Source organism: Pholcus phalangioides, unplaced genomic scaffold, assembly GCF_987345545.1.
Source record: "Pholcus phalangioides strain wild (caught in Gottingen) unplaced genomic scaffold, Ppha-v1.0 ptg000015l_1, whole genome shotgun sequence".
NCBI classification, from domain to species: Eukaryota; Metazoa; Arthropoda; class Arachnida; order Araneae; family Pholcidae; genus Pholcus; species Pholcus phalangioides.
Genome location: NW_028301608.1, coordinates 89,017,296 through 89,044,991, shown reverse-complemented (window position 1 = coordinate 89,044,991; position 27,696 = coordinate 89,017,296). Strand labels below are relative to the sequence as shown.

At 34.2% G+C, this 27,696-nt stretch overlaps 1 protein-coding gene across 1 annotated transcript; it reads left to right on the top strand.

Moving 5' to 3' along the window:
• The first annotated feature begins 9,537 nt into the window (after positions 1–9,537).
• On the top strand, positions 9,538–27,050 carry LOC149076981 (RCC1 domain-containing protein 1-like). The gene is made up of 6 exons (XM_089244714.1): positions 9,538–9,783; positions 12,713–12,982; positions 18,018–18,168; positions 23,018–23,139; positions 23,831–24,013; positions 25,599–27,050. Exons 1-6 carry the CDS (start codon positions 9,591–9,593, stop codon positions 25,766–25,768), a joined length of 1,089 nt encoding a protein of 362 aa, XP_089100840.1. The 5' UTR covers positions 9,538–9,590; the 3' UTR covers positions 25,769–27,050.
• Positions 27,051–27,696: the final 646 nt, after the last annotated feature.

Sequence of the window (27,696 nt, the reverse complement as noted above, 5' to 3'; positions counted from 1 at the left end):
GTGAACATACCAATTCGTGACATTTGGTTGAAAACAGTTGCAGATATTCTTCAGGGAATACAGACCGCTCTTTTCACACTATGGCTAGATTAGGCTGTACAAACACGTTTCACATGATTTCATCGAAAGCCGAAAGAATTTTAAAGCTTAAAACTGTACGCTTTCTGTCTTTAAGGAATAAATAGTCTTCACTATTCAGAAAAAAATCCTGTTTTCGACTAAATATCACATCTTTTTCCACTTGCAATAAAAAAATTGTAAATTTTCAATCTATTCTTCAATCTGTTGTATTTTCAATCTCGTTTCTTTTTTTTCACAATTTAATTAAAATCAATTACGACATAACTAAAAGCAAACACTGGAAAAAGAACAAAACTATGTTTCGAGTGCCATTCAAATTTTCGAAAAGTGGATTCAAAAAAATATTTGTATTGAAGATAATTGAACGAATTACAATAAAAAAAATTTTTTTTTTAATAATATGTTGCATTTGATAGAATTTTAATTACCCTCCCTTGCAGGAAAAAAAATGAATTATTCAAATACAATAATTAACGTGATTTAAATAACAATTTAAAAGTAACGCTTTGAATGGTAATCGCAACAATCACAAGAGCTTTTCTTTAAATTAAAAAAAATATTTACTTTTTCTCAGGTAATATTAATAAAAGAATATTTATTTTATGTTATTATTTTGAAAAAAAAATAATTTTCATTTCATTTTCAGATAATATTAATACAGTTAATAAATATTTATTTTATTTTATTAAAATCTTTTATTAAAATATTAGGAAATATCGACGGAAATATGAAATATTATCTGGAAATATGAATGTGAAAATATTCTTTTGAATGTATTTACACGTTATTATTATTTTTTCATGAACATTCAAACTTATACCATGTCATTATTGTATAATATTAATTAAATTAACAAATTTGAATTATTCATTGATATTGGAATGTTAATAAGAACTATTTTTTACCCTTTATATTTCGCATATGAGTTAAATTTCTATGCATTGGGATCACTATATCATAATCCTAATATGCATATATCGAGTTTTCCAGTAATTTCTTCTTACTCAGTAGAGGCAAATTTTATAAAATAAACATTGATGAACTATTTATTACAAACCGTCACACACTCCAGTGATTTATACATAATTTATTCACATATAAACATTCATGTTCAATTTTGATAACGTAATTTTTAATCTCTTCGATTTCCATTCCAAAATTCGGTGATCGAATCCACTCTTTATGAAATATTCATTGAATGTTAAGACTTTATTAAGTATTAATTTCTTGTGCATTCTATAAATATTGGAGTTTTTGTATCGCTCGAAAACTATAAACAAAAACTGATGGGGGGGGGGGGGGATCAACTGTCGTCAATGCTTTTAAAATGCAACGGAAATAAAACAAAAACATCTAATCGATATTTATACCAATATTAAGAAATTTAATATTTTTAGATGGCAACGAAAGAAAAAGATTTGACGATACTAAATTTTATGGCACAAAAAAAAGAACAGAATTTAACTTATTTCGTCGTTTTCCAGCCCAATGAGGCTATCTGACGACTTACAAATAGCCTTTCTGAGGCGTTGTGAAGAAGAAAGACAAGTTTGTACATGTATGTGTAAAGCATGAGTGTGTGTTTGTGTAGAGAAAACAAAAATCAAGTCCAACGTCATGTCCAAAGTACAAATACTAATGCCGTATGCGCTCCGAAAGATGACACTTGGAGAAAAAAATTAAAATATTCAATATTGCAAAAATCGTTGGTAGACACAAAAACCATCTAACACGTACAATACATGCAGGGCCGGATAAACCATTAAGTAAAATAAGCACGTGCTTAGGGCATCAAAAGAAAAGAGGCACCACAAAAAATGATCGAATAGTACTTTTTCTTAATTTAAATTTTATTATCCGGTAGAAAATCCTAAAATTTTGAGAGCACTTGAGTTTTTTGTGCAGTTGAATGAAAATCTTTATCGAAAGGCTGACAAGGCTTGCAACTAAGATCATTGGAAATAAGGAAAACCTATTCCTACAAAATGCGGGGGGGGGGGGGGGGGGGGGGTTTAGTACCACTACCACTAACAGCTCATTTCTGAATCTTCCTGTTACTTACGCTTACATACGTTTTTGATTGTGATGTTGACATTGGGGGGATGAAACCCTGTATTGGTGAAGTTGTTTACCTCAGCCATGAATCGCCGGCTCACGCTTTACGAATATTTCGGATACAGAAGACATTAAAGGAAGGTTCAGGTCCAAAAGTGTGTGATCGCAGTGCCCTCTATTGCCATTTTTTTCATGTAAAAAAAATATCCTCCCCCCCCCCCCTTTCGTGAGATTTATTTCTTCTTAACCCCGCGCATTCAAAAATATACCAATTCCTTCAAGTTTTGTGAAGTTTTAAACTATTTACGAATTTATGGGACACCCTGTGTAACTTCGTAACTTTTTTCTACAATATCCAATGCGCCTTCTTGATTGCATCATAGATCTTTGAATGCAATGATAGGACCATACGGATCATGAAAATCAGAGATTCACAACTATTATTTTTTATGTATAAAATCAAACTCTTTTTGTGAAGAACTTATAAAACGGCGGTTTTTTTTTTACAGAAATGTCCACTGAACGAATGTTTTAGAATTATTTTACGATGCAAAAGAAGCGCCGCCTGGCAGTTGAGTGGTTAGGGAGCTAGCCTCTCACTGTGCAGGTCTGGGTTTGAATCCCGGTTCGGGCATTTGTGTATATACTAACATTAACAAATTCCCTGGGCGGATTATGCTGATCCCTTGGGAATACGTGAGAACCGCAATGTTAAAGAAAAAAAATCCGTTAAAGGGTCTCATACTTTTTACCATGGTGAAAAACTATGCTTTAATAGAAATGCCATTATATTAAATACTATTTAACCAGTAATTTATTCCAAATTTTTTTTACATGTTCTTGATTGTATGCGCTATCCTATGCTAGTGTAAAATTCTATATATTTCTATTACTTAATTTTGTGTTTCAAAAAAAAAAATGCACTAAAAACAGCTTGCGCGCATGATGAAATACCATGACATCAATGCAAGTGAATAAAAATTGATTCAAAATATAAAGGAAACTGTTTTCAGTTTATGAAATTAAGTAAAAAGTTTTAGATTTCATTGACTCGGTCTACTTGAAAATTAAATTTAAAATTGAACAATTTTTGAAATTTAATTTTAGGGTTCATTTTGAGATTGAGTCAATGAAATCTCAACATTTTTCTTAATTTCACGAACTGAAGAGTTTCCTTTATATTTTGAATCAATTTTTATTCAATTACATAGATGTCATGATATTTTATCATGCGTGCAAACTGTATTCAATGCTTTTTTTTTAAATTTACAAAAAAAATAAGTATAAAAAAAAATTGAAATAAATCAATGATTAAATTTTGTTTTTTTTTAGCATTTCTTTTAGAGCGTAATGTTTCACCATATTAAAAGGTACGAGGCCCCTTAACGGAATACTGTAATTAAAGTTTTGTCCAGTAATTATAGGTGGCAATCGATACGTTACTACTTAATCTACAAATTCAAGTAGAAAACTCGACTGAAGTTAATTTCTAAACTTTTTAAGTACGTATGTCTATAACTTTTTGATCACCCGGCGTAAATGTAAATAATATTTCAATTCGTTAAGATAGGATGTTTCTCATACAGTATTAAAAGAAAGGTTTCATAGAGAATCATTCATATTTTAACGCATAATGTGCATTACAAGAAATTATATGGAATTCAATACAAATATGTCATTTTTTTCAAAATAAATTATACTGTGATGATAAAGATACGTAGAGTAGTTAAACCTAGAATCAAAATAGAAAACAAAAATAAAAGAAATTGTTCAACTATTCCCTTTAACTATTCTCGTTGCTATTAGCTCACAATTTTTGCGTGTGTATATTTGTATTTCGAGAATTATTCCCACCCAACACTCCAATTTTTTAATAAAATCAAATAAAAGTATTAGAAGAATCATCTTGAAACAATGATTGTGACTGACTTTGATAACAAAGGAATAGTCATTTTTCATTTCTTCCCATGCTATTCACGAAACGCCCACGCAATTCTTTTGTAATTCTTTGTAATGTCTCCATTGTCAAGTTTGGAAAAAAAGAAAAGAAAATGAGTCAACACTGATCGAAAAGACTTCTCCGAATCAATCATATTGCGAAAACTGCTCAAATAAAGATTTTATATTCTCTCGATATATATCTATCAAATCTTTTCTTCCCGTAATGGAAAATGAAATTCCTCAATCATCAAACTACTTCATAGATGTCATTTTCAGAAATTTTTGAAATTTTAGAAAACACGCGAATCAAAAATGAAATTGATCTAATAATCCACAAAACAATTGATCGAAATGCTCGCATAGAATTTTTTACATGTACATCGATTTTTATGCATTTTTTTAATGAGATGTTTCTCATTGAACCAAGACATAAACTTTGTTTCGCATTTATAGCCGATACAACTCGGATATGGAATGTATCACCACCTATACCAGTAGCGCCGACATGAAACAAATATTGCGGGGTGGGGGGGACTGGTAGTTACCAGTCATCCTATACATACGGGACTCAAGTGCCTACTCAGGAGTTGGAAGGTGCGTTGCGTTTTATATTCATTGGTTATTGATTATTTGGGAGGGGTGCCTCAGCCCTGTCACAGAATTTATTGGGGGATTCAAATGATCTCACCCCGCCCCTCCCCGGTTCCGGCGACTATTCCACCTATCACGAAAATTAGTTTCCAAAACTCGCAACTCGAATTACAGTCGGTCCCGCTGAATCGGATATAAACGACTCCAGTACAAATATCCGATTAAGTGGGTTTATCCGATTATGTGAGGGGAACAATTCAATTCCCATTTCACAACGTTGGCATGGTTTGTAAATTTGAAAACCGATGAAGGATCAATTTTAATAAAGCTTCTCGAATAAATCCGACATCAAAAAATGAATTGAAAATTATATTTAATTACAACGATCACAAGACCTAAGATTTTTACTTCTCATCAGGAAACTTATCGTCCTCTATTGGCTCAGCAGCGAACAAAAATAAAATGATGTACGTATTTAAGACAGCTTGAACACTTGGTACAAATGTATTCATCTTAACCAAGCAACATATTTTCCATCGATTCCAAATATTCGTTCGATGAAAACATTATGAGTATAGTAGTTGATGTGCATTAACAGGTAACGTGTGAAGCATGATATTCGATTTTAACTGGGAAAAAAGTCGTTGAAATTATCATGCTAAACGGGAAACTTTCATATTGTCTCCATTTGGTGACGCAGGATTTTATTCGTTTAAGGAGGGCGGGTATCCGTCTTTCCATTATCCGAGCAAGCGGGACCGGCTGTATTTCCTAGTTCCTGTAGAAAAAAATCGTCATAATAGAATTTCAAAGATTAATTAATTATCAGATATTAATCCCTGTTCTGCAAAGTTTCGTTTTGTTTAGTATTTGATTAATGTTCCGACCATCGATGACGACTTAACGCAAAATCCTATAATTCTCTACCGTCAAGGAAAACATAAATTCATAGTTAAGCCACCAAGTTACTATTTGATTTCTAGAATCAACGGCAAAGAGAGTTTTACTGAGGTATTGAAGAGATGGGAAAAAACACATACAGTCAAATCTCGATTAGTCGAATGTGCAGCGGCCGACGAAGAACTTAACTTAACTTAACTGAAAAAGTTATCGTTAGTTCTCGACTTATCGGAAATTCCGATTTCAGAGTGGGAAAAAGAAAACTGTTAAAATAACAGCACTATTTTTAACAATACTGTATTAGTTAAAAATGCCTAACTACTGTGGATGAAGAAATTCGAAAAGATAAGTTCTAATTTAATCATGTTTAATTGTTGAATGAGAAATGTTTAGAAATAAACTACACGTACATATACTGTATATACTGTATTATGGAAATGAACACATACACATGATACTCGTAAAAATGAAACGCATCATAAATGAAGTGTCTACAAGATTATTTGCAGAAATGCAGTGGTTTTTGACTGTCTCTCTATTTTTTTTTTTTGTTCTTTCTTAAGAAAGCCATTCACTTTTTTGCAAGCAGACAAAAAAACCCACTGAATAAATCTGATACATTCTTTCGCTAAATGTTAAATTCTGTTGTTAAATGCTAAATTTTATTGCCAAGTGCTATCTTTTTCAATTTCTCTCCTTTCCGAAAACTTTGACTTAAAGGAAGATAATCTCGAATTTTGAGGGAATATTTTAACACTAAAATACAGGAAAAATTCTGGGGCTGAGTGAAAACTTCCACTTAAACAGATATTCGAGTTATCAGAGTTCGACTTATCGCGAATCGACTGTATCATGTCGGTGTATATTCGTACGGAATTTCTAAGCTGGTGTTACTACAGTGGACCTACACACAATATGAAAGCTCTCAAAGTATTAAGAAAAGAACAACCATAACCAATCTAAATACACAATTTGATCATGTAAATCATAGAAAAACAAACCACCAAAAAATTGGATGTGATTAACATCCATGCTCACAATGAATTCTGGACGAAAAGTCATTTTGAAAATTGCATACACTAGTTTCACGGTTTGTTTCCGTCGGTGTAATTAAGTTTGCAACCAGTGAATATGAATTTCTCGAGAAACTCATCGGAAAGTTTCACTATTTCCTCGTTCTATCTTTACCGATTTATCCTTCAAACAACCTACCTTGTGCCTCAACTACTTCCTCTTTTGTTAATGAATCTCGACATTACCGAGGAACGCAAAATTAAAGTTTCATTACTATTTTTATAGTTCTAAAAGAAAATCGTACTTGTTGTTCTGTTGAGAAAATTATTGTCTTCACAAATTTCACTCTCTTGCATCTTATTAGAAATATTCATACTGCATGCATGACTCAATTGAACTATCTTTTATTCAGCAAACATACAAATTCCTTTCCTGCTCTCTCAAAATTATAACATATATTATACACGATTTCTCAGTTCTTTTTCTCTTCCCCACGACAAATCTTAATGTCATTAAATATCAAGAGTTCTGATCAAATGTTCGACCGAGTTATGTTTTATCTCTACGTCTCATTTTCTCTATTAATTCTGAACCTTTAGTTTATCTTTGTATTAATTCGCCAAACATTCATGAATTAATCGGTACGGTAAGGTGAATTTTTTCGGAAATGTTACATACACAATTTCTATAGGAAGTAGTTTGTTTATTTTTTATTAAGAAATTTTTGTTTCCAATGAAAACAGTAAATTCAACGAGTCACGTGAGACACGTTTGAAAATAATTGCATTAGTGAAACGTGATTGGAGATCAAAATTATTCCGTGCATATAATATCGCATTCGTAAGGCTATGCTTATATCATAAGGGTGGATTCACATCTACAGACACTCACCGTGTCGTGTCAGATTATATTCATATCTGTGGTATTAGACAGACATTTTTGTGAGTGTCTGTAGATACGAATCCATCCTAATACAACAGCGTATTTGGTTATTTCATGCCACATTATTCGGTTTCCTCTTACGGACATAGTCAGAAGTTGGCAAAACTGCAGATCTGCTGGGTCCACTAATGAACTGTTTATCTGTTTTTGTTATTTATTTTTATTTTATTTTCACACATTCACTTTGAAGGAGGGCTCGGGGCACTAAACCCGCCTGGTTTCCGCTAGTTGCGACCTTGGTATCAACTGATAAATTTTCATTGGTGTACCCCCCCCCCCTCCCGTGAACTGAGATTATGGTGCATTTTTGAGTAGAAAACAACCTGCTCCCTCTCACCGAGAAGAAAGAAAGGTGACGAATCGCGAGTTGGCTCGGGTTCTTCAAAATTCTCAACTTGAGTCGATGTCCCAGACCTGAGACTCTTAATACATTGGTGCCAATAAGATGAAGTCCACGAACCCCCTTTGCAAATAAAATGAAAGATACAGACCCCCCCCCCCTCGTTTACAAAATAATATAGCAATGTAAAAGCTACTTTAATTCTTTGACCATTCATAAACTTTTTTTTGGGCGCATTATATTGTATTCTAATCGTGTGTTTCTGAATTTATTTACTTACTTGTGTCTGTAATCTGTAATTTATTGTGCCTGCTATTTAATTTGAATAAATTGAAATTGAAAAAAAAAACAGAGTTAACTTTTTTTTCATCCAAGCTCTCGAAGCCCCGGAGTCTCTCCACGGACTCCTTGTTAAGATCAGTGATCATTTTTGTCGCACCATGGTCATTTTCTGCACACGAGGGATAATTAGACCGGGACCTACAATTTATTGCCGATTGGCAGCCTTTTTTTTATATTTATCGAGAGGGTGGTGCGCTAACCCCTCGATGTGGGTCTCCCTGTGGTAGTGATCTTTTTCTGTGGTCATGTCGTACCCTGTGTACCCTGTGTCAGGAAATTTTTCTGACAAGGACGTACCAGGTATCGAATTCGCGACACCTATAAACACCGTTTCGTAAATTTAGGAGAATATCTTGTCGACCTGGGCTACCGCTCCCAACTCCTTATTAAGAACACTTGATCTATGTGATGGTATGGAGTATGGTGAAGCCTCTGGAAGCCGCACATTGCCCTAGCATGAAAGTAAAACGGACTTGTTCCATTTTCATACATATACCGTTCGACCAAACGAAACTTATCATCATCACACTTGCAATCGGTATTTTTCTACATAAAGTTATCAATCTGGTATTGTCAGAGGCGGACTTAAAGGCGGGCGCACCGGGTGCCCCGATTTCTAAAGGGCACCGAAAAACACAAACTTTACACTTTTTTCTAATTTAGGGGGCCCAATATTTTCTTTTGCACCCGGGGCTCCGACCGACTTTAATCCGCCACTGGTTATTGTTATCAAACACCCCGAGTCTCGGAATGATCACATCAAGCAACGTAGCAGCGTGCACTACAGTTCTAAAAGTGGACGCTGTGCTGGTCGGGTGGTCATAGTGATGGACTCGCATCGCGAGGATCCGGATTCAAAGCCGGTGATCGGCTGAAGTTGGTTTTCTGCGGTTCCCAACTTCGAGACGCAAATGCGAGCCGATCTCCCCGTTAAAAAGTCTCGCCGCATAGAGCAACAGGCCTACAACGTTATAACTATTCATTCATTACTCTTCACGCTCTATGAGTTGAGGGGAAAAACTCATAGTTTAAAAAAATTTATTGCAGATGGCAGCACTACACATAACAAACATACAAACATTACACATAAACAAACTTCACGGAGGGTTCACTATACATACACACACATTCCAACATGTACCAATTCGTTAGAGGTTCCGCAAAGGAATATGGACGAGGTGCATGTCTGGTTTAGTAGTACTTCTAAAAGTGTTTACTTGTGGTAGATAAAAAGATCATGCTCTTCATACATACCCACTGAGCAGCTTAAGACGTTAGCCACTAGGTGCAAGAGGCAGCTTTTCTCTATTTTGTCATAACTCGCTTCCCGGAATGGCAACACGTGTCGCGATGGAGGCAACTCCAAACAAAAAAATCGTAAACAATGTCGCCGTGTTTCTTGTATTTCGGCGACAATCTATTTGACAAATTCACGTCGGTGTCCCTGGACTTGGAAGATCCCTCCATCGATGCTCCCCGGGGTATTTTATTCAACAGTTTATCCATTGATGAGGATAAGAGCCGGGTACCCGTCAGGGCAGTTTATCCGTGCTGGCATCGGGTGTTTTTCCTAACAGGTTTGTTATAAGTGATATCAATGCGTCATGTCCATTAAATATCTGTATAAAAAAAATGAGGTTTTCTCTTTAAATACACGTGTCATCAATCGACCGAAAATAAAGGTCAATTAAAATATAAATGAAGCACAAAAAATATTCACTCACGTGTTAATCAGGGGTTCTTAACCCTTTTGTGCCAATGAGATGAAGTCCACGGACCAGGGACGGCTCTTAGTATGGATGCCGCTCTAGGAGCTGTGAGGCTGCAACTAGATGCTTGGCTCACCGAAGCAGGCACGCATTTTGGTGCCCCCTTGTAATGTTATTGGGGAGATAAAATGATTGAGAATTGGCGCCGCTCCCTCTCTGGTTCGGTGCCCGGGACACCAGACCGCCCTCAGTGCCAAATCCGGGTTTAAAGGGCATAAAAAAACCACCTTATATCAAAGAAAATGTGGTGGAGGGCACCGAAAATAGCTTCAGCACATGCAGAGATTTTTCTCAAGCCACCCCTGCCACGGACTCTTTTACCAAGTATATAGCAATTAAAGCTATGAACTGCTGTCCATCGTGCTGGATTCTCATTGTAATATAGATGGCAGCACTGAAAAATCAGACACGACACTAGATACATACACTTAACTTTATCTAACGCAACTCACTAGGTAGTAAGTTGCCCATGGCGACAGACCTGAGTTGTGCTTGGTTTGAAAGAAAGGACTCTCATCACAAAAATCCAGGTTCGAACCCCGATTGCCGTACGGTGGTGGGGTTGGCTGAAGTTGGATTTCTGTAGTTTTCAACTTTAAGGTGTAATGGAAGCTGGAGTCCTATTTCGGAAAATGTCTCCATAGAAAGCAGGCAGGCCTACAGCATGATACTGACATAACACAAAAATTCAAGCATTTGCCATCTTTATTTCACAATATGGAAGGTGGATGGCAGCACCAACAAGAACACAAAACAAGCATGATTCTTACAACATGAATACATTAGAGCCACACATCCACTCAGAACACACACATTACAGCTTGTACCAATGTGCTTGAAATTTCCTGGGGGGGGAGGGAGAATATGTACAAAGCGCACGTGCAGTTAAGTAACACTAACTAAAGTTATGAGCATCACGAGCACCCAGGTTCAAACCCCACCGTCACAAAAGTGGTGGGCTGCTGAAGTTAGTTTTCATCGGTTCTCTAACTTTAAGGCATGAATGTGAGACGCTTTCCTCATTAAAATTTCCACAAAGAGCTACAGAACTGCAATGGACAAACATTCAATCATTACACTCCGCTCATACTTCAAAAGCATTACACTGAAACAAACTTCGTGTTAGGTTCAAAACTCATACATACACACACATTCCAACATGTACCAATTCATTAGAAGTTCCGCAGAGGAGTATGGATGAGGTGACTGTCTGGTTTGATAGTAATATAAAATATTATGAGTTAATCATGCGCTCGTCTAAACTTTTGGACCCCTTAAGAGGTCCATGAGCCCCTTACTAAAAACAAATGTTTAAGATTGTAGCTTGCTTGTGCTTTTTTAAAGGCATTGTGGTCCTCTGTATCCTGCAGCAGGTCCCACAGCTCGGATCTTTAGCAGGTCCCAGACCTAAATTCTTCATAGGCCCCTCTCCATAATAAATTCATATGCTGTGTCATGCGTTTATTCTGTGTATGGCAGAAGGCCATATGCAGAATTTTGGTGCTCCCCCAGTCCTTAAAAGTATATTCTACTCTACATACGGTGGGGGGTGGGGAGGGGGACAAAAACTCCATAGAAACTTCAAAAATGAATAAAAATCGGAAAACTAACTGAAATAAAAACAGTTTGCAGTCTAGGGTTAGCATCACTAGGTCACAGGAATTTTTTTTAAGACAGGAAAAAATAACAAAAAACAGCCGATAGAGGTGGTGCTGACGTACAAAAGTCAAAGAAAGATACGCAAATAATAAACAGAATTCCTCCAAATCGTTTATTACAGCAGTATGTGTTTCTCATGACCACTGCCACAGGGGATAACACATTGTGGACGAGTCACAAATCCAGCAACGGCAGAGTACAGCAGGTCCACATACAATGTTTACAACAGTGAACTGATTGTGGATTAGGAGCGCAAGTTCTTATAACCATCTCATTTGCATATTTCCACCAAAGTCGCTCGTACCAGCGCCACCTATCAGCTAGATTTAGTTACTTTTTTCCACTTTTTTCCTGTCTTAAAAAAATTCCTGTGACCTAGGGATGCTAACCCTAGACTGCAAACTGTTTTTTACTTCAGTTTTTTTTCTGGTTTTCTTTTTGTTTCTTTTTTTTCATTTTTAAAGTTTCTACGAAATTGTTGCCCACCCTATATATTCAATCTATAAATGCAAAGAAACACACATTAAATGAATTTTTATATTTCGGAAGTAGCTAATCTAATGCAAAATTACGATTTGAATATTTTCGAGCACGGACGCATTTAAAGTCTCCCCCTCCCTTTTTTTTTTCCCAATTGCAAAGTCTCTCAGAGCTTCTTTGCAAGTTTTATTAATTTTTCTGTCATATTTTTATAAAACAGACTTTAGATTTTTTTTACTTTTTTCTTCAAAATCTTTTAAAAAACAATTAAAGATATTTTCTTCGATCGACCGCTTGTTAAGATTTAACAAAGCAGCTTCAAAAGTAACCACTGAATCTTAGCATAGCAGATATAACGCACAGGTACCTTATTTTTGGTGAACCACAGTCACTGGGTGTACTTGCTTTTTCCGATACATTTTCTAGTGGTGATCTCTTACCTCAAAACCATACTCTCGCATGTCCATTTGAGTGATTTTAACATAAGTGACATCAGCTACCGTACACCCAGAAAACACACTGTGCCATGTACACCAGCCTTCCTGAAATTTTTTTCATATTTTGATAATTCAGTATTTTTCCTCCTCTTTCTTTAAAGAACATGGTATTTACTGTTGCGGTTTTCAAGACAGTTCTGTTTCAAGACATGCGAAGTTGATTCATGAACATCAAGAAAAATGTGACGAAGATTTCAAGAAAGCTGGTACTAGCATATCACCTGGATGGAAAAAAGCATTGATTGTAGCCAAAGGAAAATGTCTTGTGGTTCGTGAAGATTTAAAATTATCATCAATTGACGATTCAAAACTGCATGAGAAAGTAGAGCGAGCATCTTTGAATGATGAGAAAGGTTTCATCACAGATGAAGGTAAGATCACCTAGTTTATAAAGCATGATAGTTCTACTCACACCTTTATTCTCTTCCCCCACTCCATAATGTTTTTGAAATAGTTATTTCAGCACGAAATAGAAGGACAGATTTCCAATAAAAAAGTTTGCTGTATCATAAACAGAAAAAAATATATATGTCCTCAAACTATAACTCAGACCGCAGCAAAATGTCTATCACTTTTAATGTTGCCCAGCTTATGACTTCACTTTTTAAAAGTCCTGCCGGCATAATCAGTAACTGCTCATGATGAATGTAATTTTATATGAACTCCTGGAGTACCACTACTCCTTAACACTAAAAAGACGGACAGGGTCTGTGTGACCCTGTGCGCTACTTTCTGCTCCTATATCTCGAGTAAAAATAAACCAAAGACTTTTAAACCTCTTGATTTTCCCCAAGTTATCATGTTCTTATTGTACACCAAAGTCTTTCCCATTACGTTTCGCAACAACAAAGATACAAACAAATACACCTAGAAAGATGGAAGGGGTACATTGACTCTTATTTTCTGGGGATTACTTAAGTTTTTGTTACAGATAACTCTTTATGTTCGGTTAGTGAGATCAGATCGGAGGATGTTAAATGCATTATCTCTGATTCTGGAATGATATAATTTTGAAAGAAGGATTTGATGGTTCACGCTATGAAATACTTTTTCAAAAATGCTTATTTAGGAATTATTATCCGTGTTGGTGATGGGAAAACTTTTTCAAAATTTGGGCCAAATAACAACAAAAAATTTTGGTGGGCGAGACATATTCTAAAATTGGTTCATAATCAGAATTTTTGTTCTTAGAAATGGCAGGATATGTTGTATTTTTTGAAGATCTCTCCCACCCACGGTTTCATTGCAAATGAGACACCATGGGGTACAATCTTCGCAACTGAAAAAATAAATACAGTGAAACTTTGGTTAATGAGCAATTTGCGTAATGAGCACAAATTTCAGAAAATTTTTTGATTCGATTGAGTGATGATTTGCATTGCGAGCAAAAAATTTTCGCTGTGTTTATTTATTGTCATGTTATCACAACTGAACTGATGTTTTTTGCTTTCATGCACACATGTACTGTATAATTGTGGGTAATATTCTCCTCTACAGTCTTTAGTCAGCGTGGAACACTCGAAAAATTAGCACCCATACCAGCGTGACAGTTTACGATACGAAGCTCATATGTGCGCTTGTTTTTTTAATAAATTCTGCTTGGCCAGGACAGAGTTGACCATAAATGAAACTCCATTGCATGTAACAGTAAGAGCTTATGGAGAGTATCTTTTGTGTGAAAGACAGAAGTGAGGAGAAGTCCCTCCCTTTTTAAATGAGAATAGAGAAATGTGTAAAACATGGGAATCTGGCAAAATTATGTAGAAAAGTGCAATCAGATATAGCTGTAGCAAAGGGAGCAATGAATTGGCCAACGACATTGCAATTTCCTATTTCCTAGGCCTATAAATCCTAAAAAATAGGCAATAGTAAGTGTCATTGGATAAAGTTCTTTTTAAAATCACGCAAAAGGAATAGGCCTAAGTTTCCAAACAACAGAGTCAGTAAATAGTCCTATAAACAGTGGTCTTCTCTCTTGTTGTTTATAGTAAGTTAATTTGTACTACACATTATTGTATTGCATGATTATTTATAGCATTATTATATTACATATATTTTATTGTATTATTATGCCATTGTATTATTGATTGCATGCCATTTTTATGTGAATGAATAATTATGGATCAAATTATCGGAGTTTCCGTTATTTCTTATGAAGAAGTTTGATTCAGATAACGAGCACGTTGTGGAATGAATTAAGTTTGTTAACTGAAGTTCCATTGCATATTTTAATAATTTTATGCTTATTTATTAGGGTGTGTTCCGTTTTTTGCATATGCAAAAGTCATAAAATATAAATCAATTTATATTCAAATCTTCACAGTTATACTTTGCATATGAACCGCTTGATTTTCAAGTGGGACTTCTGCGGTCTTTAACCAGTCATTTGGCTACAATGCCATATGACATCCTGCCGATTTTTTGTCTAATTGTTTCAATTTTTGATAACTAATTAATAATTTCAATTAATATTATTATGTTAATAATTTAAAAACACAGTTAAGAACATGATGTAAGTCAGTTTCAGTATATTCATAAAAAAGTTTAATCAGACAAATATATTTCATTAGCTTCAAACTTTTTAAAAAGGGAGGAGAAAACGGAAATTAATTTTCGAGATGCCATTAAAACTGTCAGAAGCCCCCTCTAAAAATCAAACAGTTCATATGCAAAAAATTGAACAACCTCCTTAAATGAAATTTTTTTAACATTGAAATTGAAAATTTCTTAACTATTATTTTCAAATCTCGAGCAAGCCCAATGGCATAGTTTACTCATCATTAATCTATGCCATCACCTGATGAACCATACCAATTGCTCAATCACACCAAGCACTGTGAATACAGTTATTAATATTTGTCACAAATGGTGGAACATTGTATACTTTGAAACAAAAAATATATATGTTGAGCTACATGAAATAAATTCAGATATTAGGCATAATAACACATTTATTACATTTATCGTAACATTGAGTCATCCAGTTGCAAAACGTGTTAAGTGCCAGCCAGTTTTTTTTATGGAAAGCAAAAAAGAAACTTTTTTTAAGCATATTTTTGAGCTAACTGCTTGGAATTTAAAATTTTAACGCCATAACATTAACGTTTAAACAAGGGTCAGCTCAAAAAATACACGTTACAAAAGTTTATTTTTTACTTTCTGTAGAAAAAACTGGCAGACACTTAACATTTTTGCAACTAGACGACTCATATATATATTGATAGTGTATTTAGTGATTTGTGTGCCTGGGAGCATATTTTCAGCATCAACTGCCCACATACACAGCTTAGACAGAACATGCAAAGATTTAGGAAAAACAGTAAAAATATGTTATAACAAAGTTCACAATCACGAGAAGAAAAAAAATCAGACTTTTGTGTTATGGCAATGTCAGGGGTAGTGAAGTGTTAAAAATTCATGCATTATAATAATCTTTTGATAATTTTGTACTGACATCAGCAAATGAACAGGATTCTTCAAGTGTGAAATTGGTTTTTTTCCTTTTTTTGTGCCTTCCCTAACCTGTGCTGATATTAAGACTGCAAATCTTTTGTGTGTTAAGCTCTCCAGCTCATAAATTTTTGCATGTGCCATTCATGTTTATCATTGTGTATATTTTGGGGGAGTCAGGTAAAATATGGGATTGTCATGCATGTCTAAAGAAATCTGCCCAAAATATTTTAATCAAATTCAAAAACATGAACAGTTCTTTTTTATACTGAAGACTGGATGCTGTGAAGACATTCACCATTTGAGATGTCAATTCTTTAAGGAAGGAAAAAACTCATCTCCGCCTCCACCGGGAGACGAACCCGGGTCCCTCGACCGCCGGACGAGTGCTCCGACCACCAAGCCATAGAGGAGATAGAGATTTTCCTTCGCTAGAACGTATATATGCTGAACGGAACCGTGCAATGGACGGTGAAACCGATCAGCTAATAGCTCATGGACGACGAGCCACCAGAGGGCTATATATATGACATGAATGTCGAGCGGTCCCCCCTCTGAAACTGCTCTATAGCACATTCGTGTGTGTGTTGGTGCTTGGTGTTGAGCTGTGAAAGCCAGCCAATCGTCCGTACCGCCAGGAGTCTCGACGGAGTCACCTAATGGCACAAATGTGTGATTCCTCGGGAATGTTCCACTCGATGGTCATATCCCGGGGATAGAAATGAGTCACCATTCTCTGATAAGAGGCAAACAAAGCACCAGTTCTTTTTTATTTCAAATGTTTTCTTCTTTGTCTTTAAATCGTATTTTTAAGATTTTGAACATTGTCCCTTATACTTTTTAAATCTTTGTATAGTAGCCAACACCACATAGGCCCAGGAACCTTAGGGCTGAGGCCATTTGAGCCCCCCCCCCAATAATTTCTGAAAAAGCAAGCAATGCACCTTCCTTCTCCCGCATACGCACTTAAGTCTTGTATATACGGGATGACCAACAACTTTCAGCCCTCCCAATGTCTTCTTCATGTCAGCGCCTCTGTAACACTGTATTACATCAAAACATCTCTCATTTTTTTATGCCTCTCTCTCTTAATAATGATGTCTCTTACACCTTTGCAGGCCACTCTTAGCACCATGGCATAGATGCCAAGTCTCCCAGATTTTCCGAAAAGCTTCTGAATGTCTCTTAAACCTTTGCAGGCCACTCTTAGCACCATGGCATAGATGCCAAGTCTCCCAGATTTTCCGAAAAGCTTCTGAATTCCCACTTCATCTTCCAGACTCCAGAAAAATTCTTATATCTCCCATATTTTGATAGTGATTGTAGAATATCCCTACTTTGGGGGAAAAAATTATTTCCAAAGAATTTACTAGGGAGAAAGACTGATGCCTTTGTTTTTACTATCCCTGAAATTATGTCATAAGCATAATGTGAATTGTCACCATTGCTCAAATCACATTTTCGGAAGAGAAGACAAAATTCATCAAACAGCCAGCTTCAATTCCGCCTTTCAACATAAAAAACTGGTGAGATGGCTCGTACCTGCTTTGACCATGTATCTGATTGTGTCTGTTATGTTCCATTTTGGGTCTGATGGTGATTATTTTGTTGGCAAGATTTGATTTGGGAGTTGTAATGACTTACTGGTTGGCGATGATTATCTACTTGGTGCTAGTCTGCGATGGCTTGTATGACATCACATTTTTGTCAAGGGGAAGAAATCCTTTTATTGTTTTCCAAAAATCCTTTTTATACTTATTTTTTTAAAGAAAAGTGTGAAAACCCTCCCTAATTCTCATTTTCCAAAGTAGGCAACTATACCATGGTGTGTGTCAGGTTGGCCATCTCTGTCATAAGAAAGCTGTCTAAATAAAATTTTATTGTTTGCATTTGCAGATGATTTATGTTTATAATTGTTATTTATATATTTATATTGTACTTATTGACAAATTACAGATGGTTCGGTGTACACTTTTGGATTTGATGCCCAAAAAATTGAGATCCAGCTTTTACCAGGATTGCGTCGTGTTATGGAAGTTGCTTGTGGTATGGAACACAACTTGATTCTCACAAAAATGGGCCAAGTTTACAGTTTTGGAAATAGCAGGTAATTCATTGTGACATAGTTCCAATTAACTTCATTTTGTGATGAATATTGTATCATGATATACTGTAAGATGCCACTGATATGAATCCTGATGATCTGAAATTCTTATGAATCTAACTCATTGATTTCCAAACTTCTGTCACCCACTGCACACTAGAATGGTCTAAAAAGAACTGCTTTGAAACCCTGAACAGACACACATTAATGTCACCAGCTTGTCACAGTGTACATTTGAAATCCATTAATGTATTAGAATTTTCTCAAGATTTTCCGCATTCCTTCTGTTTTGTAAATAACATAAAATTCATTGATGAATGATCATAACTAATTATAATTTTTTGTGAAGTTGATTTGTATCGAAATCACTGATTATCTCAACACAAGAAACACTATGACCAGAAATAGTCACTACTGCTAATATACTCTGTTTCAGTACCATCTTGTAGTATGAAGAGCTGTATTTTTTATTTCCTTCTTGCTCTTCTTTCTCTCACTTTATTCAAAAGTTGGAGATCAAGATCAGCAATAACTAATGATGCAAAAAATAAGAAAGATCAAAGTTTTAAGGGTCTTCCTAATACAGTGATACCTCAGCTCATGAATTTTTTGGCAAACAAAGATTTTATCAAGCTTTTTTTGCCTCTGCTAAAGAATGTTTTATTGGACAGGGATACATGCACTTAAATAAAGCAGCTGCATCATGGGTTAAATTTTCATGCCACTCAAAATGAATCCAATGAGTGCTTTACCCAGGTTAATTTATTTATTCCTCGTAATCACTTTCCAGATATAGGCCTATCTTTCTCTTTCAGAAAGATTTTGAGCAATTTCATGTAAAATGAATGATTATTAGTTAAGAGAAAATACATTAAAAAAGCCTCAGATTTGAATGGTTGCAGTAGGTACAGTAAGACTCTTAAATATCAAACTGAACAGTAGGAACTTATCTTTCTCATCTTTCTTACTTGCTTTAACAAAAAACAACTTCTTACATGTGTGTGTGTGTGAGAGAGAGAGAGAGAAGAGAAATGAGTTGACTATATCGATAGCGCATTACTTAACACACTTTTTACTATGGTTCACGAACTCGGTAGAGTAGCTACATGGTGTAAAATAAAAAGGTTTCAATTTTTCATCTTCCTTTAAATTCTCCTTCATCCAATTATGAAGTTGTTTACCTCAGCTTTCAGTCAGTATTTGTATTTTTCAATGCTTTTTAGTGGTTTATGAAACCTATTTTCAAATTTTGAACTATTTCTGGAACAAATTAAATGGTTTTCTGTAGAAGTCTATAGAAAATGGTGTTTTGACTAATGTCAGTGGTTGCGGAACAAATTATCTTCATTTATCTACCTCTTTTCCTTGTCAGTGAAATCATCCATTTGAGCATTGTCAAATGCACAAGAATATTACATTATTGCATTTAATTATGTGTTAAAAAAAATACTGTGACTATGCATTAGAACATCTGGGTATTCAACACTTGTTAATCCAAAAGGTCCTAACTTTGATCAATGACTCTGCATTGCATATGTAAAAATATTGTCCAAAATTTGCACACAAAACTTCTGTTGTTTTTTCATTGTCAAATAAATACTGAGAGATATTTGCAATTTGAAACATAGACCAAGGCTGGAACTACAAAGGGAACAACTGCCCTGGGTGGCAAAATTTAGAGGGCAGCAATTTTAGGTGGAAACAAAGAAAACCATCAAATATTGCCAAATTTTCAAGTTGTGGGAACAGAAAAAATTCCTAGGTATGGTCCTGCATAGACATATTTTAATTTTTGATGAAATTACACTAGAATCTCAATTATCCATGGGCCAAGAATGTCTGGGAAGCAGATTTGCCAGGCTACAAAAATTTCAAAACCTCATGGAAAGTGAAAGAAAGCTGATCATGAAATTATTATTCCACAGAAATTGAAGTTGAGCAAAGGATGGTATTACAGTAAAACCTCTCTTTTGCAGACACCGGTGGGACAAAAGAATTTGTCTGTAAAAGAGGGGTGTCCATTAAAAGGGGTTTCACTGTATTTGGTAATTTGAAAATGCACGGTTATATTGATCGTATGATTATTAGGATTATTGTTACGCATAAACAGTAGTATTTAAAAAGCAGGAAACAGTGATCACATATAATAACAACAACATCCAACCCTACTTTTGTTGCTTTACTTGCAGTCAATTCCTTAGATTTGAAGGGGGCCTATGAAAAAATTGCTTCAAGATCCTATATCTAGATTCAAACATGTGGGGTTCGTACGGGTCAAGGAAAGCCTGGATTGTCAGGGAAAAAAATTTTACTAAAAAAAGTCAGAAAAAATAGCTCTTTTTTGCTCTAAATCCTGAAAATTTCTGACAACAGACCTGGAAAATCATCACAATTGTCCTCTGATCCGAAGTAAAATTAATAAAGAAAATAAATTTTTTTTTTGGAAAGGGAAATCAAGAACGTAAATTGTGATTTGATAACATCGCAAATATTGACAATGGTAATTTCTTGTAATGAACTCAAAAAATCATAGAAACTGCTGAAAAGAGACAAGAACTTAGTAAGTCTGTATGGAAGAGCATATTGCTGCAATCTTATCATAGTTGCATACTAAGTTTTTTGAAAACTTATCGTAACTGTGCATCATGGAAAGCCATGCGTAAAAAGTATCAGAAAAGCTCAATCGCTACAATGTCATAATATTACTTTAGTGGGCAATTTTATTTGAAACAATAAGTAGTAAGAAAATTTTTTTCAATCAAGAATAGGGGAAAAGAAATCTGAATCTTCAGTGGGGATTGAAGCAGCAAAAATGACCTGTATAAAACATGTCAACTTTGCAGCAAAACATTCAATTTGAGCAATGTAATATTTTAAGATCCTGCATAAAAATCCTGCATTCCTTGATTGTGTTCCATTTTTCCATCAGATGTATTTGAAAAGCATAAGTGCACGTATAAAAAAATATAATCATCTGCGATTTATGATGTTATTATGATACAATAACTATAATTTTTTATTAATTAGAATTTATATTAAATTTTTAAATGAAAAATTACCTGGAGTTTTCGAAAAATTTGACTGGAAAAATCAGGAATTGTTTTTACGAAAATGAGTATGTGAAAATCCTGTAAGATTATGAAGACACACTTGTTGGTGCACGAATCTACACTGACTACATAATTGAAAAAGCAATTCAATTCACAGCTACACATAATTGAACTATCAGTAACTACATAATTAAATAAACACATTTCTTGTTTTTTTTTTTTGTTTTTGTTTTTCTTAATTTAAATTGTGATTACTCTAAATGAATAACACAAGGATATAAATACAAAATATTCTAAACCAACACACACTGCATGCATATACAGGGTGAATTCCGACTAATCTTCAAAATTAAAGTGGGTGATAGACGAGTCAAATCTGAGCATAAAACAAAATTCTTAAAGACCTACATGTAAACTAAGAACATATAAAAATTCCATAAGGTGACACCATTTCTATCAGATTACCTGCATTTAATGGTGAAATATTGGCACAGTACAAAATCAAATTTTTACCAAAATCTGTAACCACCAAGTCTGAAAATCTAGCTACAATTGGCCAAAATCTAGAAAAAAAATTTGCCCATTGCACCAGCTTTCAAAAGATCCTGCGATACACCATATCAATGTTCTTGTTCAGGTGAAATTTAGCCTTCTATTTGCAATATGTATGTGAAATCATTCATCAAAGTAGACATTCGACAAACATTCAGAATTGGCAGTTACAGATTTTGATGACAACTTTGCAGAAAAATCCTATAAAGTGACACCACTACCTCTATGAGTATATCTAGATTTAATGGAGAGCTACAAGCACTGACAGATTTACGACGTGCAAAACCAATTGCCACCAAAATCTATACCCTCCAACCAAATTTTCATCAAATGCCTATTTCGACAATGTATTGCAAACAAAGGGCAAACTTTCTCCTGAGCTAGCATAGTAGGCATGAAAGCTGATGATATAGTCAAGTTTTTGGTCGATTTGACCAATTATAGCTAGAGTAGGTATTGCGGAAATAGTGGGTACAGATTTTGGTGAAAATTTGATTTTTCACTTTGTCAATATTTTAGTGCTTGCAACTCTTCTTTAAATCCAGATATTCTGATGAAAATGGTGTCACTGTATAGGATTTTTGTGCTCTTCCCAAGTAATGTGCTTAGTGTGCACATAGGTTTTCCAGAAAGTTTAATTTCAAGGTACCTCGTATTTGACGTGTTCCCCACTCCCAATTCATCTTAACTCGAATAGGGCAGAGTTGCTTTTGTGTTTTATTCTCCACTTGGGTCTATCACTCGCTTTTGTGTGGCAGAATCAGTCGAAATTCATCCTATATAGGCCTATTTCATTCAAAGTGGTTTTATTTTTTTCATTATCGACATATTACAACTTATTGATTTCATTTCTGTATCAATATTTCTCTTCTCACCATTATTCCTCCTGATAATTGAGGTTTTAATGCAGTTCAGTATTGGTGAATGGAAGAATCTCAATGATAATAAATTCATTTGTAAGCATGTATGGGGTCTGTTGCAAAATTTCATTGACTGATATCACTATTCGAACTCCTAGTCATTAGTGAATTTGGTGTCTTTTTTTTTTTAATGGCCACACTTTTTTTTCAAGCCATTGGAGTATGAAATTTTGTTCTTAGTAAGCCTATATTTACATAAGTCTGTCTCATATTTGATTAGCATAAATAGCAAGAAAAATGTGTATTTTACACCATTAACCTTGAAATAAAAAAAAGGGTTTGGTTTTTGTTTTTCCTTAATGTTGAAAGTGATTTTATTTTTGCTTGCAGCCGTGGACAGTTGGGTCATGGACAACTGGATTCTGAAATCAAACCTAGGCTAATAGAAGCTATCGATGGCATTTTCATTACTGCTGTAGCAGCAGGAGGATGGCATTCAGCTGCAATTAGTGGTGAGGGCAGGTTAAATTTACTCTCATTTAAGAAACAAATCCTTTGAATTTTTTATTTTCTTTCCGTAAACTTTTTGTTGTTGCAATTTCCCAGAGTTTTCAAAATTTGCATGTGTCTCCCCAATACCCCTTTTTTCGAGCAGGTGAGATAACCTTCTTCAGTGACTGCACAAGCTTCACGCAGAGGCCTTTTGCTATAGATGGTGTTGGAAGGCCTTCCCCTTTCTCCTTTTGGAAGAATCTTAGTCCTACCGTGAGGTATAATAGGGTGTATGTATGCCTCTGAAAAAAGTATTAAAATGACAGTTTAACCAGTCTTTATATAGTAGGTATAGCCCTACAGTCAAGGCTAGACCTTGAATCCTGCAAACTACTTCGCCGGAGAAGGCACCAACTGAAAGGGGCCGATGTAGAGGCAATTGAGGGGATGGGGCACCAAAATATTATTCACTTACACTTGAAAAAATGTTGAAAACTGGCCCTGCCTTCAGTGGAACTCAGATGGAACAAGCATTTTTATATATTAAAGAAAATTGCCAAATCAAGGTTGAGATTGTCACAAATATTAGTGAAATTATTAGTCTTTCCCCCCAAAAATTATTTTTAAATCCACATTTGACTGTTTATAATAGATTTTTTGTTTGTCATCTTTGAATTTTAATCAATATTTTGATTCTTATTTAAATTTCAGAATTTGGAGATTTGTATACATGGGGCTGGAATGAGAGTGGTCAGCTTGGTAGGCCTTGCACTGACAATGAAAACATTACAGAAGCCAGAGCAATTAGTATGGTGCCTGAACTTTTGAATTTTAATGAAGATATTCAAATCAAGGCAGTCAGTCTTGGCTCTAGACATTCTGCTGCTCTTCTAGGTTTGATTTTATTTCATAATACTAAAATTTGATTGAATAATGCTTATACATTGTTTTTTATAGAAATAATACCTGAAAAAGTTGATGCATTGTTTTTATGTAAATATTATTTGAAATAGTTGATGCTGTTTTTAAATATTACCAATTCAGCATTGCAGTTAGAATTTTGACTATTCATGCTAAGGTTTTTAACTGGCCATTGGGGAAAAATTAGTTTATATTATCCTTTTAGATATATACAAAGTTGGACTCTCACTCATAGTAAATGTAGATATTATGAATTTTCACATATAACAGAGTTTTTTTTATGTCCTGTGATGTTTGTTTGTATTATTTATTTATGCTATTATGATTGCTTATAACAAAAACCAATTTCAACAAAAATGAATTTTTAATCTGTTTTCAAACATTATTTTTCATTGTAATCATACCTAAATCTTTTTGGTAAATATCCCTTTCTACAATGTGTAGATATCCCCTTGATGATCTACAACTGATAATCTCCCCTTTCTTTCCCTATAAGCCACTCTAGTAAAACATTTTTGAATACTGTGAAATCCCCTTTGCTTTTTTTTTTACTTTTCCTTGTTAAATCCTATTTTGCTTGCGCAAAACTTTATTAGAAAGAAAAGACTGGGGGTTATATTTAATCCCAAGAATCTTACCTCCAAAGTAGTACACATTTACCAATTCTTTGGTTAGATGAGGTGATGCTATGGCGCTGCTTTGTTTGTATGTTAATTTTTGATAATTTCAATCACAAAACGTTATCCATTGCTTCAAAAATTGAAGCTGTACAGAATCAAATGTACAGCTCCAATTTTTTCAGCTATGTATAACATTTTGTGCTCCACATTCTCAAAAATTAACTAGTATACAATGAGTGAAGTATCAAAGAAATTTGAGATTACCTGAAGTTGCAATACAATCCTGAAGAACAAAGAGGTATTGAAGGAAATGAAAGTTTTTCGAAAATTTTTCATAAATTTAAAATCTGCAAGTAGGGACTTGTAGAAGGAGCTCATACTGGGAAGCAGCTCTTTTTAAATGGTTTGGCAATTGGTAAAAGAAAAAGCATTACATTTTAGATTTGCATACTTATTAGACAAAAATGATTTCAATGTGTCTTGTCTACAATCCTATCAATTAAAGATTTGCAAATATCTTGTTATGTGACAGTTTAATTAAATGTTTCACCTTTTTTAAATATATATATTAGTTTATTTCTTATCATTTTAAGAATGCCAACATTATTGAAAATGTGTATTGTGTATTAGAAATACATGTTTAATTTTTCTTTACATATTTTTCAAGATAGTACTGATAAATGAATTGTTTTGTTTTTTCCAACTTTATTACAAGCGGGTCCGACTGTGTATGAATGTATTTAAAATGCTTTGACATGCAAATTGTGTGGCACTTGTGAAATTTAATTTTTTCATGTTTCATCAACTCAAGTTCGAAAAAAAAATTAAAATTTTGTTTTGTGTACAAGTTAATTGAAAATGAAACATTTGTTCATTCTAAATACAGAGTAAACTGTATCTATGGAGAAAAAGTTAAACTGAAAGTTTTCATTTCATAGATGACCTAACAGTTTGGACATGGGGCTGGAATAAATATGGACAACTTGGTGATCCTGTTACTCCCTCCAAGGATTCTCCTAGTCTCATCCATTTACCTTCAAAATTCAAATGTAAAGGTATCCATTGCAAGTTTTGGGGAACAATCATCATTGGTGAATTAAAAGAATGAAATAGCCACATCTTGTAATTTCCAGATTTTTTTTGCTCAATTGCTGAGGCATTTCTTTTTTTTTTTCACGTGTCTTTCCAGACTGTAAATAGCATCAATTATCATGTCATCCAAATTGAACGTACAATTCTAGAGCTTTTTACAGAATTTGATTCGGAACTAGACTAGAGAGATCCTTTTAATTCATTTGATATACAATAAAACCATAGGCGTATGCAGAATTTTCTCAAGGGGGGTGTTTCAATTTTTTTTGCTTCTGAAGGAGAGGGTTTTTTACGTTTTTCCTGCAAAAAATAACACTATAATCTCGGTTTGAGGGTGGGGGGTTAGAACCCCAAATACCCCTTTGCGTACGCCAATGAATAGAACCTCTCTTACTTGGCCTAATTGGGAATGAAGATTAGCTGAATTAGAGAAATTTTTTAAACCAGATTTAAATTGATTACATTTTTTATGTATTGAAATAGTTGGGTATTTCATAGTAAAATATTAAAATAAATACTATTAACTTTGAAAAGTATAATATTTAGGATTACAATATTTTTTTTTCTTTTTTTTTGTGATGAGGAAAATAGTTTTTCTTTTCACCTTAAAAGACAAATTGAGTTTATCTTTTTCATTTATATAATGCACAAAATTAGATATGAGAAAAAGACTTTCATTTTTGATGCAGTTTTCCGAAACATATTCCATAGTTAAGGGGTTAAAGATTATGCAAATAAATTATAATTTTACAAAGAAAATCTTTAGCAGTAACTTTTCTAGACCATGGTTCAAAGGTAGTCCACAAAGAGGGACAAGTGATCTGCAGCGAGACTTAAAAATCTAATTTTAATTGAAATCAAAATTATTCAATTGCATTGCAAAAATGTTAATGATATTTAGACAAATTCAAATGAAAGATCAGGCCCACATACCGTTTTATTAGTAAAATGTCTGCAAAACCATTCCCCGGCCATTTTACTGGTCATCGGGTTGAGAAAAGATTTAAAAAACCTGTTGTATAATATTTTTATTTTCTGTTTTCTGATGCTCCATTTTATTATGCATACTATTTAATATAATAATGTCTTCAATATCTCTTGTTGATTTAATACAGATTGCAAAGTTTTTGTTTTTTTCAAATCACTTTTAAAAAAATCATTTTTTTTTAAATCATTTCTCTTAGGCAGTTATCTATGTACTTTAAAGTATTAGATTGTAAATTTATGGCTAAATATCATGTCTAAATGACTGGGTTTTAAAACCCATTATTTTATTGAATTAAAATTCACTTTTATGTATATACTGTGTTCTTTTGCACGTTTGATGCAATATGGTTCCATTCTTTCTCAATCTTTTCATAAAAGAGAGAAATTTCCCTACTGTAGGAGACACACACACACAAAAAAATATGTGTGCCAAGAGGTCTATTTTTTTTCACTAGACATTGAAATTATAAATCAAAAATAACTTACAAATAGCATGCAACGAAATGAAGTTATCATGCTTTATATTTGTGTGTGGTCTCAAATATATTATGTGATTATGCTCAACAGAAAATTGCAATTTCAGCTTCGTTTGAATTTTTTTGTAATTTTCCACGAATATGTACACATTATAAAACGTTGCTATTACAATACATAGACTCTTGATGATGCAGTTGTGCTCTAGTCTATCCCGTTCAGTTCCACAATTTTTAGGCGGGTTTTCTTCTAGCCCCATAGAAGAGGGAAAACATATCACACAAAACATCTGCACACATAGAACACAAACGGTCCTGCATGTGTACAGAACCATATAGGCATATTATTTAAATGGGCTTTTTTCACATTAAATTTCCAGTAATCTGGCATGCTATGGTCTTATATGTGCTGGATTAGCAAGAGTCCACTTATTGTATAAAATGATGATTCCCTCTGCAATAATGTTTTTTTTTTCCAAATTTC